The sequence below is a fragment of the Pavona decussata genome, unplaced genomic scaffold, assembly GCF_977016875.1.
Source record: "Pavona decussata unplaced genomic scaffold, jaPavDecu1.1 SCAFFOLD_289, whole genome shotgun sequence".
NCBI lineage: Eukaryota > Metazoa > Cnidaria > Anthozoa > Scleractinia > Agariciidae > Pavona > Pavona decussata.
The window spans coordinates 55,001-69,311 of record NW_028145689.1 but is presented as its reverse complement, the minus strand read 5'-3'; the positions used below and the strand labels follow the sequence as shown (position 1 = coordinate 69,311).

The window sequence follows — 14,311 nt, the reverse complement described above, 5'->3', positions numbered from 1 at the left end:
TCAAGTGGCCTGGACGTGATGCCTTTGCATTTCCTTTTGCATTTTTCGAGCAATATCTCTTTCTTTTGTTGCATCTTCATCTTCATCTTCTCCTTTTTCTCTTTCCTTTGCTTTCTTTAAATGCGCCCATCCATTTAGAACATCCTGAACTTGTATGCTGGAAGAAAAGAGGAGCTCTGGTTTAGTTCTGTCAGTCTGTTGGTGAAAGACTATGCTGTCCCCAAAATGCTTCTCCAAGCGTACTTTCAGACGTTGCGTTGTGTAGCTGTCTCCTTGGACTTCTTTTTCATCCAAGATTTCACGGTACCTGGTAAGTAGCGAACCCATGTCATAGGCTTTTCCTTGATCCAGTCCTGGGGAAATCTCTTTAGTCATCTCCCGGAACGCGCTTTCATGTGGAGATTCACTTTGCTCATTCTTATGTTGATGCAAGGTCTTCTTGGTTACATATAAAGCAAAGCAGTTTTTGTGGTATTTAGCTTCCACTGCTATGAGATCGTCATTTATACTACGAAGAGCATGCAGCATGTCCTCGTCACCTTTACTTTCCGCTGCTTTCTTTATGCTTTGACATACATCAAATGTACACACATTTATCAACTCCTTTACTTTCTTGTATGTTTTGTTCCTACATATGAAGCATTTTGACTAATCTACTGGGCATTTTGCAGAACGAGACACTATCATCTTTTACAGACCTTTCTTCACAGTGTGTTTCTGCCTCTCTAACACAGGAACTTAAACTCAGTTTTCGTTTCTTGAATGCTGGAGGGAGTGGCACATCGAAGCCATCAGCAGTTTTAACTTCACTAGGCTCTTCACACGGGCTATCCATAATGGCTGACACAAAATACAACATAAAACAGTTTTAAACACTAAAATGTAAACATGATAGAATTAATGTAAAATATTAATATCTAGAAAGACTACATAATGGTAAAAAACGATAATTTTAGAATGAAAAGAGAAATAAAAGAAATAGTAATGCACTTACAGACACAGTAGAGATCCGGCCATGGAGGCCACCATGTTGGATTTGACAGCCTCGATCTAGTGAAACATAGTAATGAGGCCCACCAGCCTCATTTTCAAGTCTGAAAGAGCTTACACTTACTCTCAGTCACTCTTAAATATAGTACATTAATGGAAAACTTAAAATACAACGTTGTGCAGTTTTTTTCCTTTTGTTGTTGAGTATTATTTTGTTTATTAATTTAGCTTCCCTTTCTGAGGAGAAGGGGAAGCTCAAATGTGACTGTGGCAACAGTACTAGGATGCATTTCCAGTTTCAAACAGTGATGAAGGTTCACATCCAAGTACTACTAGCTTTTAGTGTAAAAAGTGTGAAAAGCGTTTAGAAAACCACACGCGTACGCCAACCACTAGCCAATGACGTGATAATATTATATATGAATTAAGACAATGTGGTTTAAAACCTTTGTCACGTGATCAATCATGTGACACCAGATGCTGTGAAAATAAATAGTGTAACTTGAATTCAGTAGTGGTTCAACTTCTATTATGTTACGATTGACTTTGGCCAAGAAATAAGGGAGAAACGCTTATTACTTTATCAGCCTCGTTTTCATGTTAATTCAAAACCTGATGGAAAGCTGGTGTTATAGCCAAATTGTAACCTAGAAAAATATCCTTGTTAGATGAAATGATAGAAAATAGTTAAAACTGAACAAATACAATCATTGAAACCTATAAATTTCACATTTACGATTCTAAAGCAATGGAGACACCATTTCAATTTATTTCTAGACAATATCTTGGCCTTATACTAGTCACGTGATCAGTCACGTGATACGATTTATCAACACCATTGCCTCACATAGCTTTATTTCATTATTAGAATGTTTTACTAGCAGTTTGTGATAATTTTAATCAATAAGTAAATAAGTAAACTCTGATAAGGGAACTGGCCTCGTTTTCATGCTAATTCCGTGGGGTGCGCAATAAAACATACTCTTAACTCGGAACCTATACCACGATTCGACATTACAAACTAGCTGGCATTAATCAGGAGGTCTTGTTCCATCAAAATCCGGTGTCAAACCTTTTCTGACTTGTGGGTTGAACGAAACTCAAAATTTCTGACCCTAGCTACCGGACTACTACGGATGCAGTTTAAACAAACGAAAAAAACAAATAACGTTATTTATGCCGATACAATGTACTGAACGGAATTCGGGTACTATGTGCGGGGACGCACTAGTTTGCTGAAGATGATATTATGTACAACAAATGAACAAGTCCAGATTTGGCATTTCTTGGCCACTAAAATACCGTGGCGGTTTTAATTGAAACTCAAATAAAAGTGAATTGTTTACAATGCCAATTTGAAAAATTGTTTTCGCCAGGCAATATACTCGCTGTGATGGTGAAAGCAAGAGGGAATTCTTGCCAATACGACCAGTCCTTTATACTAGCGGACAAATTAGGCTCTCTTACATGATTGGCTGTTATGTCACACGACAGACCACCATCGGATTAACAAATATGTGCCTAGACTACAATTGGTCGGTGTATCGACATAAATAACATCATGCCGTGACATTAGAGAGTTAGACGCAAGCTCTTTGAATGGTATATTATTTAGATGGTTGACTCACAGATTCCTATACTATTTTTCAGCACAGAGTTACTTTTGTATTTCAAAAAGTGTATCATTAAATCTTTATCCACCATGCCACGTGAGCATTCTTACGCTGTTAAAAAAATGATAATTAAATTTTATAGTAATGGCCCTTCTACTTCATTGTCCATTGTTGTCCGGAAGCGGCAACATAGACCGCTGCAAAAGCTTGAAATGTTGATTATCATCAAAGCCTAGAAAACTCACGCTGCATTTAACAAATCGACGGCAGTTTTTTATGGTCTATACTCTTATAGACCATAAAATGACGTCAAAGAATGTTCAAAACTCAAGTGGAACCACAAGCCGCAGGCGATCGAGTGGTTTCACTGCCAAGTTTGGAACATTTTATGGCGTCATCTTATGGTCTATAAGAGTATAGACCATAGAAAACTACCGTCGAGTTGTTTTTTACAATAACATGGAAAAAGTACGAACGGAATTGACTATTTTTTTTCGTTGAGAAAGCGCGCACGTTACATCTGACGTCATTTTTATTGTCTGTACTCTTATAGACAATAGCTACGAGCCAATCAGCGCGCGGGAATTTGGACAGTTATTGTAAAATGTAAAATGTGTTCATGAATCATAGACCTCCATGGTAGAATTCTCTCCATTTTTAAATGGATTTCTAACAGCTAATGATATCTCAAACAGGTGAGGTGAACATATCTAGTATCGATTGAAATGGCTGACCTACCTCCACCCAAGCTGTTATGGAATTGTGCATAGGATCTTGATTTCCACCACTTGAGGAATGGTTTGATGAAACGAAAACGCTCGGAGCATTTTGATATACTTTAGTGAAGTGTATGTCCTATGTAAAAGTCGTAGTGGTTAGAATAGGATTACATGCACTCTCAAACTAATCAATATAATTCACTTTGAAGTTGGCGATCCTGCGGATGTCAAGGATATATTCGTCCAAAAAGAAAACATACCCTTTTCTCTCCAGCAAAACGTTGCAGTTTAAACTAAAAACGAAGTGCACTGACCTTGCAGAAGGCATTATTGAAATCAGCAGGAGGAGGCTGAGAGTTTGCAAAATAAACTGAACTGTGTTCCGAGAAGAGAGGCTTGTGAAGAGAGGAAAACGCCAACCAGCTCTAAAGAAAATAAGTGAACCAAAATCTTATGAAAAGTAGGTAACACTATCATGTCACTGGGCGCGTGTCTTTACAATGACAGTCAGGGTTAAGGCTGACTCAATGTTAGACTTAAGAGAAGTAGACCATGGCTGATTTGGTTTTCTAAATGGTGTTTGTACAATTGAGAGAATTCAAGAAAGCTTAATATTTTTACGCCGATATAATATTTTCCATTTAGAATGATGCATGGGAAGTTTTGGAAAATCCACATAGAGCAATTAACTGATAATTCAGTTTTTTACATGTTTTCGATGCGCTTCACCTTATTAAAGTTTAAATATTGTGTTCTTGAAAAGGGTTTCTCAGGCAATCTTATAAAAACTCAACAAAGAAGATCTTTGACTGAAACTAATTTCTTCCTTACCCTCTGTGCAGTAGGTAAGGATGCCGTATGTGGCACCCATGAACTGGGTTAAATCAAAACATAAACGCAGGGCAAAACAACAGGAAATTGTATGCACTTACCACGTAAATATCTTCATGAGAGCCTGCGTAATTTTGCAGTTCCCTCAAACATATTTTCAGGGAAGATTGGGAGAGGTCCTCCAACCAAACACTGGCAGCATCCCTTTTTAGTCCAGCATGGTGGTGTGCCGCGGTAATAAAAACGGAAGGTTTCTTCGAAAACTTACCCTGTAAAGTAAAGTAAATAAAAAATAAAAGGTAGAATTTTTATTATGCGACTTAGTTATACCGATGCTACCTTAACGCAAAATACATTTATAGTTTACAGTGCATCGTATGAATATAACTCTCACAAGTAGTCTAAATACTCGAACCAGGCTAATTAATGTCGCATGCTAAAGTCTCAATTTAATTAAAGAAATAATTTAAGAAATCTATCGTGTGACTCTGGCATTAAACTATCTAGACCGGCTTGGAGGTGGGGATTCTACTAACGGCCAATTTGATATCTAATAATATTTTTTTTATTAGTGTTTGAGCAAACGCCCTTGCTCTTCTGGAATTAATCAGAAATTTATCTGGAAAACATCTGATCTGGTCGCAGTTAGTGTTCATTGACTTTGATAATACCATGGCAACGAATTCAGACGTTTTTTTTTGTTTTGTTTTGTTTTGTATTTTTTTTTTTTGAGGGGGGGGGGGGGGGAACTAAACATTTCAGTTTTAAGAAGAAGTAAAATTCTTTTTTCTGACGTACTGTATCTTTTTTTTTTTTGGATTGTTAGCTCTTAATAGTGTTCCTGTGTTAGTTTCGACTAACTTTTTATGTCAATTTCGGCGTCTTTTGAAAGTATTGGCTAATGCATTCAGAAATGCAAGATGGCATGTCCAAGACGGTTGCCATTGGAAATCATGACAAAATTAACACGTCATATAACGTCGTCAATTAACATTGTGGAACTCAAAAAAAAAAAAAACGTCTTTGGGCGTACTATTTATCATGCAAGTTTCACTGCCGTAGCTTTAATAAGGCGGGCGCAGAATTCGCCTAGGCCCTCCCTCCGCCCCCTGAAAACAAAGGAAAGCCAGGTCTAGATATGGTTAAATGTGCACTTCCAACCTCAGAAAAAAAGCTTGCGAACAGCAACCCCCACCCCTCCCCCACCATGACAAGGAAAAAAAAAACGAAATGAAGCAAACAAATATCACTTACCGAGGGAAAATTCACAGTCTCACAAGTCGTTCCAGTCCACCACTGTGAAATGCGCACCTCTCCACTGACACCGCCAACTGGAGCTCCCTGATAACCCATCCAGTCAACGGTCACGTTAGCACTAGATTTGCGTTCGTTAAAACCGGCTGCCATCACACAGACGGTAAATTGATGGTAATTTACGTGTTCAACCCAAGAAACTGCGGCATCATGGACAAAGGACTTGTCACTGGTGTCAATGTGATTGACAGTAATCTGTACTTCAATGGGTTTGTCAGGGTAGAAAACGTAAGGTTGGAAACGGATTACCTCACAATGGGAGTACCCCAGTGATGGAATGTGTGGCATGTGACGACGACCGCGTTGAAATGGAAATCCTGTTATCATGATACAAAATGTAAATCAGCTTAAGTGACTGTAGATAAAAATTGTTGTTATGGTTAAAAAATATATCAGTAAAAATGACTAGAAATGATATTTGAAAAGAATTGCCAGACATATAAGGGCGTTATTTCGGGTTTTCCATGTAAACACCAATAGGACATTTGAAATGCTTTATTGGACGACCTAATCTTTTTTTTTTTTTTTTTCTACTTTAATTTTCGAGAAAAAAAAAGTAATTTATTAAGAATTGTAACAATTCGTCAAACTCAAGTAAGTTAAGGCATGTGTCTGGCAGTTTTGTCGATCAAAAAGTCAGGGGGTGGTCTATTTTCTAAGGCTTTCGTCCTAGGATCGTAAGACTTAAGCAGACCTATAGGTTTAAAATCTTGTCATTTTGGTTTGTAAGACGTACGCAAATTAGGTCACGTGACTCAGTAAGGCCAGAAAATGCTGGAAAACTTTACACCAAAAATGGTAACAGGTTATACGGATAGTGATTTACCTTTATTAGTACCAGACAGGTAAGAAGGGCAAAAATAAAAAAAAATTGTGCTTGGAAATTATCGATTTTTTTTGTTAGCTGTGAAAATAAACAGTGTTTTATACTAGTGCCCAGTCTCCCATAAATATCGTTGTTGTTTTCGTGCCTTTAATTTTAGGTATCTCAAAGTTGCCAAGCGTGTACATAATATACCCAATATTCTTAACAGTATAAAACTTGTGGTAGCCTTCAGGAAGTAATAAAAAGCTTACCATTTTGCTTTAAAGAATTTTAAGCTAAAAATAACTCTGGTAGGTCACGTGACAAGATATTACCTCTCTAACCCTTTAATTTTCTATAATGTCTTGTTATTAAGTAGATCGTAAAGCCAGTTTGTGTTATTTAAAATGGTAACAAAGTTACACCACCCCCTCAATTTTTCGGGAAAGGAATGTAGGCTTATGCCTTAATTCACCTGAGAACTCAAGCTTTGTACGCGTGTCTACAATGAGCTCTTTAGATTTCGCCTTTTCGCACGTTTTTTCCGCCATCACGTCCTTCTTTACGTCAAAATTCTGATCCCAGCCAAATCGTTAAATTTTGTTTCTGAATTTATAGAAAATTGGCAATATGAATATTTTACATGGTCATCATCCATTGCTATTGCAATATGAAATGCTTGCCAATACATGAAGTCATGTCAAATTCTAACCTCATATTTTCTATTATCCCTTGTAATGCCCGTATCTCAACTCCTCAAGAAGCATAGAATAGCGTACCCTCACCGATTAATTGTGATGCTTCCCGCTCCTGCTCGCATATCGAATGCCACTCCTAAAATAAGCCAGATCCCGCACACCACCTAACCTGATTTGGTTAGCTTCGACTATAAAACAAAATGACCTCAAGTTCTTAAAGGGAACCTCCACTCCAAAAAAAAAAAAAATGGACGGTAAATTGTTGAAAATAATGTCTAAATTTTAAATTTTAGTTTAAAAAGTTGAAATAACATTCAAGTGTGCTTAAAATTAGATATGACTTGAACTAAAATTTACAATTTAGACAGTATTTTCAACTATTTACCATTCGTTTTCGGAGTAGAGGTTCCCTTTAAGTTTCTTAGCCATTTGAGTTTTAAACGACTTGGAACTAATTCACGATAGCTTTTAGAGGAACTCCAGCGTTGTGAATGTGTCTAAGTGTAACATCTTTTCTTTCCAAACGGAAACACGTTTTCGTAATATTAGTGTCTCGATGCGTATCTTTTAAAAGAGTATAATGCTGTAGTCATATGTTAAGTAAACGTTGCTTATTATTGGTTTACAGAATGTCTTTTTACCGTCAGTCTCCAGAGACGTATCTAGAATTCAACCTATATGTAACTAAGCATACCTTCACAGCTGCCAGGATGTTGTACTGTAAAATTCAGTTGCAGCAAACACATTTCCTGTTCAAACAGGCACTTGTTGTCATAAGTCGTACCATTTGAGGAACAGATTGGTTCTTGAAATGAGGGACAGTTCTCAACACTGACACACCGAACATCGGAAGGCCCAAAAGCCTTACAAAGACAGTGGTAATCGCACGTGACGTCTAAACATGGATCCAAGTCTAGAAATATAGGCAAAGGAAGGAATGTTAAGAGAAAGTAGAACATCCAGTTGGAAGCAGTAAGAGAGCGTGTAGATTTGAAATTGGGTTCAGGGAGGATGAATGTAAGAAATCGCCTGTATCTGGCTTGGTATTATGGCAGATATCAAAACCTGAAACGCTCAAAGGCCAAATACTTTCTTTTTGACCCCAAATAACATGGAGATGTGTACAAGTGTATTAGTATTAGCTTCATATCTGCTATGAATGTACCTGAAATGGTAGACAAATGGGATTGGTGCAAATATTTCAATATATGCCATTCCCAATGTATCATGATCTGACCTAGAAGCCATGCTATCCACTGTCAATGACATAGTACTTTCCCACCACTTCTCCAAAAGACAACATAACCGATTTGGGTACACGGGCTCAACACTGTAAGTGTGGGTTGAAGAACGGATAGATTTTCATTCGTGCGTTCAAATTTGTATCGTTCGCATAAAAAGATAACGTCAATGAGAATTTGTCCTAGCCTAAGACTTTGTCCTTTTCTTATACCTAAAGAAGAATCCATATAACAATTGTTGGAAATATACATAAACTGTTACTTGGTCTTCATTTACAACTGATTTTACGTACCTCCAATAACCACGTAATCTACTTGGATGGCGTCTTTGTTGTTTACATCACTGTTATAGTGTTTCACACAAATTTCTGTTTCCATTGTGGATGTGTGCTAAAATTGAACAGAATTGTTTCATTTGTGGGGTTTGAGATAGCAGTGATGTAAATTTTAATAAAAGCTTTTATGTGCTATTCGAGCAAAAACCACCACATTCTCTGACTTTTCCCACACAATAAACGGAAATTTGACAAAATTTAAATATCCCTGGTATTTTATTTATCCATAGCAATCATAACTTAAGGTTATATAGGCCGATGGGGCAGGTATCCCACCCGCGCTGACTTTGCACGTTCATCACTGTCCATTGCAGATTCAAAGAATACATTTTTTTTGGTACTATATGTCTTCCAAGTCTCTTGGTGATGTGGTCAATCGAGATGGAGCAAGAAGACTTCGGTCTTGGCAGACTATATCAATGCTAGAGTTGCATCATTTATCTTTTTTGCCACTTTAAAGTTCACATTTTTTATATTTTAGTTGACTTTCTTTGCAAATCCAGACCCTAGACTGCTTGAGTAAGTTAAGTGTCTAGTAAGGGTGGAACTCTTCTCATAGTACACTCAAAATCAGGTATAAAACAACAACAACAACAGCAACAACCAGTATTGTGATAAAATTTGAAGTAAGTAGAAAATAGATTAATGAACTTGTTTGTATTCTCATAAGGTAATGTAAAATTGTGCCTCCGTACTTTCTCTTAACCAATTGCTTATTGGATCAACGATAATCATAACAAAAGTTAAAAAAAGGACCTCAACCCAGCTGGCAATTGCGTCACATCCAGATCCAGCAGACAGACGCGAATTGTTATACTTGCGTTTAGGCGTCACCACTACCACAGGAGGAACAAAGAATGGAGCTGTAAAGTTGATTTTCTATGAGAAAAAATAAACAAATATGCATAAACGTATAGGATGATGATGACAGTTATTAAGTTTCTTTATTTACTTCTCCTTACCTGACAGAAAGCATAGTTATCTCTGTGAGATGGTGAGGTAATGTTTGCAAACAACAGACTGTTCGTCAGGGTAAAATTGTCCAGATTGAGGTTAGTAAATGCCAACCAGTTCTGCAAGAAAGCAAATAAATGAATGCTCAACTCAACCTTCTCTTTAATCGAATATAACCCTATCATTTCAGTTTTTAAGATCTTTTGCGTATTTGACCAGACTGTCTGACAGGCTACTATACCAGTTTGGACATGCTACGTTGGTGTTTCTTTTCACCGCTGTTGTTGTTTGTACTCTACCATTCCCCTTTTACCTTTCTCCCCTTAGCCCACGCCTTTTTTATCTGGATTAATGCATTAAGTCTAAAACTGTCTCTAAATTTACGTTTACAAAATGGGACAATGGAATGAAATGGCCTGGGATTTAAGCCATTGGTCTTAAGTGCCGCCTTTCTGGATTCACTATCTCATTTGGATTTTTCATATTTTCCAACACATCATCAATACATCCAAGAATTGACCTAACAGTAATTAAAACCATGGGTTATAGGAAACATAGGTTTCGACTAAATAAAGATAACATTTTATCTGAAATAAAGTTGAATTACTCACAATGAAGTAGTCTTTTTTATTTCATATATACTTAGATTTTCGCATCAAATTTTGCTGTGTGAAAAAGCGTTTCGGATTTTACTTCGACCAATCAGAGAGGCGAAACGAGTTTCTCACACGTGAAAAAATCGTTTCGTCCAATCACAAACCACGGTTTAAGCGATTTGCATTTTCGCGGGCTTTTTCGCGGTCATCACGGGTAGCTTTGTCGGGCAAGAAGATTTGTGTCTCTAGACAAACCTATAGACAAGTTTAACGAAGACCAAAAAAACAAAAACACTCTTTCAAAGACACAAAGAGATGTAAGTTTGCTGACTGAGTTTCTCAACTGCAAAAATGAAAGCAGAAGAATCGAGGAAATCTCGCCAAGAGAGCTTAACCAACAGGTTTGGTAAACATGTACACATAGCTCTCAAGTGTTTTATTGTTATAATGAAAGTACACAAACGCATCAAGCGCGTGTTTGAATCGTCAGACAAAGACAGCCCTACGCAGTGACAAACTAAACTTTATTGGCTTTACCAATTTTGGATTTGTTTCTTTTGTTATTTCCTTATTTAATTAGAAATTGAAATGTTTGCTATCCTTTGCACCAGTTATGATTTTTGATTGGTGATATTTTCGTAAGTCGATTTTAGTAAAACTTAATTTTTTGAAGAGAATTTAATAAAGGAGTTTTGTAATTATTTTAGAGAACCAATTAAAACTGGATAAAGAAAAAGAAATCTCAGTATGTATAAAATAAACAAATTACATTATGGAAAGCGCTTTGTACGGGATTTTCACACTCGTTGGTTTTGTATCAAAAATCTCACTCGTTCGCTGCGCTCAGTCTAGACTTTCTCAAAGTCGCTCGGTCGCTTCTCATTGAATGGACCTGGCGCGAGCGCCTTTTATCACTTGCAGTGCGCCAAATTTACAGGAGGAATTTTCCTCCTGTAGCATTATCCAATCAGAACCAGCGATATAAAAGTACACGTCAATCAAGCCAGATCATAACCAGATCACGCGCGAAGCTGTTCGAACATACAACACTAGCTCTTCGATAGCGATCACGGTTATTTCGGTCTACGACCAAGATCGCACTGATTATAAGTTCATTCGACGACGCAATTTGTGTATGGGTTGCAAAAAGCAAAGTACAGAGATGTCCGCAAACATCAGCGCAAAGTAATCGAAAGTCACTGTTGTGGAAAGGACGTGTTTTTATCGGCGCCTACAGGATGATTGGGGAAGAAAGCTTGACCTTTGTGGTGGCCCCATTAGTTTTCGATTTCTACGTCACGGCGAAAGGAAAGAGGTTATGTCCGTTTGCTTGGTTTCGGTTAAACGGACATCAACATCATGATCGATCGGTATCTTGTGGCTTATATAGTGACCGAGTTATATGCTGCATTTTTAATGAGTGTTTTGATAACAACGAGATAAGCCTCAACCTTGTTCGGTATATAGCAAACATTTTTCGGCCGTTAACTTGTTCGGTTGTTATATACCGATACGGATTCGACCGTTATCGCAAACGAGTTAACGGCCGAATTTCGTTCGGTATAAAATAGGAAACCCATTAGAGCCGCCGGATACATTTTATGTTGTTTTCCAGGTTTTTCCGTCAAGACAGCACTCTGCATGTCATCCTCATGTGATGCTGTGTAGTGCTTTCATTTTAAAATTTATTATTGCAGTAGCAGCGCTAGCAGTAGCCGGTATTATTATTATTACTCGCACATTCAAAATAAAGCATTTTAAAAATCTTCGCGAAGCGAATCGACATAATTTCTGCAGTCATCAAAATGTAAACAAAATCTTCGCATGAACAGTGTGTAGTACGATACAGTCGTTTCGCGGGGCTGATAAAGAAAATGACTTGTCGTTTCACTGTTCAAATGCGTTGTCAACGTTTGAAAATGTTTTGCAAATGCGTTGGCCCAATTTTTAAATGATTTTTAACGTATTTCGGTTTCGTTCGGAAACATTCCCAACGTTTTGAAACGCATTGAGAAAGTTTTCCAATGCAATTGTCGACGTTTCCAAAGATGCGTTGAAAATGACAAGAATGCATTGAGTTGACAGTTTGACAACTTCGCACCCTGAAAAGTTCGCGCCAAAATGACGTCACTTGATTCGATTTTTAGCAAGGGAAACAAGTCGAACTCTCGCTCGCTCGCGCTCCGCGCTCGCTCGCTCGAGCTCTGACGATCGCGCTTCGCGCTCTCTAAGCTCGACTTGTAAGCAAGTCTACGCTCAGTCGTTCGATTTCAGATACTTCACCAACTCGTGTGAAAATCCCGTACGCACGCGCTTTCCATGAAGTAATCTCTATGTCTTTACTGGTCTTTTCTCCTCATTTATTTTTTTTTGGAAGAGCCCTAACAACGCGCCATTATGATTCGGAACTTCATCGCAAGCATTCGTTAAGTCTTGGTAACCGAGCGTCCTACTCAAATCTGAAACGCGGACGCTAAGCGCGCGAGTGTTAACTCATAAGTGTTAACGCTCGCGCGCTTAGTGCCCGCGCCTTGGATTGGAGTACAACGCGCGGTTACCAAGACTTAACAAACGCTTGTAGGATATTTCTGAATCAAACGCACGGTTTTAAGGGCTATTCTACTTGACATAAATGGGAAGCAACGATCAGAAAAGACAAAAGACTGCTTCATTGTGAGTAATTTAACTTTATTTGAGATAAACTGTAATCTTTATTTAGTCGAAATCCTGTTTCCTATAGCCCATGATAAAACTAACAAAATGTAAAAGGAGAAAAGTATCATAAACGCAATGTTTCATAATCAAAAAACAAAGACATTTTAGAGGAAGAAGCAACATCGTTGTCAAAATAGTTTTTCTATTTATTTCTAAGAGATTCATTTCACAATAAAGGTTTCAAAACCAAAGTGTCCTTCGATTAATTTTAGAAAAAAGTCAGAAGATGTGCTTATTGCTACGTTCACTCCAATAGGCACGGATGTTCAAAGGCAAGTTCGGCCACTTGCTATTCACGTCTAACTCACCCTTGAAAAGGGCGAGTTTATTTCTTTATAAGATAAAAAATTATGCTACAGAAGACAGAAGCAATACCTTAAAAAATAATAGTAATAAAAAGTAATTACTCACAATTTTTATGTTTTGGTGTAGGCCATCAAAAAGCTTGGTTTCACGGACACAAAGATGGAAACTGTCCACACTGGGATGTTGAATCCACAGCGCAATGGCATCCTGGGGTCTTTTGGCTAACTTGTGAGAAGGGGTTACCAGAACAGTTGGTGGAGTCATAAAACGCTAAAAAAATCAAATACAAAACAAGACGAAATTAAAAATAATCTAACAGTACTTGTTATCACCATTCAAAAGTTCACTCACTCACTCTTTAACTCACTAACTCACTCACTCACTCACTCACTCACTCACTCACTCACTCACTCAATAACATTAGAAATGAGCTGCATTCTCTTGTTTCAACACACGATGTTTTTTTCAAAAACCTAAATGATTAGGATAAGATACGGTATTTACTTACCCTAGAAAATAAAACCACTTAAAAAATAGTCGGTAAATACACATATTTAATGTTTCAGAAGAGAAAAGGCATTCTAAATTCAAAATATAATTAAATATAATAATTTTATACCAAAATGAGGACAATGGAGCCAAACATATCTTTGACAGACAGACAAACATATTTAGGGATAGAAATGACTTGATCTGGTCGTTACACCTCACACGTTTGCATTAGTAAAAACGCTTACAAAGTTCTATCTTCAAAGTCAACTTTCAAGTTTATTTGGTGTTTACATAAATTTACATGTACAATTTCTCGGCGCCTCAGGTAGCAAAGCTAATCTAGGCGGGCCAGGATGACAAAAAGAAAGAATGACTTTTACTGCTAAGTAAGAAGGCAGACTGAGCTATGATATCAAAGATACAACAATAAGGAAAGGTTTTTGGGAGGACTAATAACAACAATAATAAAACGGTCGTTCTCTTATTCCGATACGACCACAATTACAATTAAGAATAAACTTTTTGATGCTCTTTTTGATTACTATTATATGAATGCGAAATTGAGGAACCTCACTGAATTAAATCAGATAAGAATTATTTTGACAAAAGCACTGTTCAACAAGTCCATATGAAGTTCTGCAAAGAAACGATAAATACACCATGGTACACATAAAACATAGCCTGTAGGGCAGAGCTTGGACG

At 37.4% G+C, this 14,311-nt stretch overlaps 1 protein-coding gene across 1 annotated transcript; it reads right to left on the bottom strand.

Moving 5' to 3' along the window:
• Positions 1–13,383, bottom strand: LOC146455006 (uncharacterized). The gene is made up of 12 exons (XM_085094831.1): positions 13,223–13,383; positions 9,509–9,619; positions 9,303–9,425; positions 8,505–8,601; positions 7,665–7,883; positions 5,408–5,784; positions 4,255–4,422; positions 3,637–3,747; positions 3,342–3,458; positions 999–1,050; positions 699–840; positions 1–565 (listed from the first exon to the last, which is right to left on the bottom strand). The coding sequence occupies exons 1-12, from the start codon at positions 13,379–13,381 to the stop codon at positions 1–3; spliced, it is 2,241 nt and encodes a 746-aa protein (XP_084950957.1). The 5' UTR covers positions 13,382–13,383.
• Between the last annotated feature and the right edge of the window lie 928 nt (positions 13,384–14,311).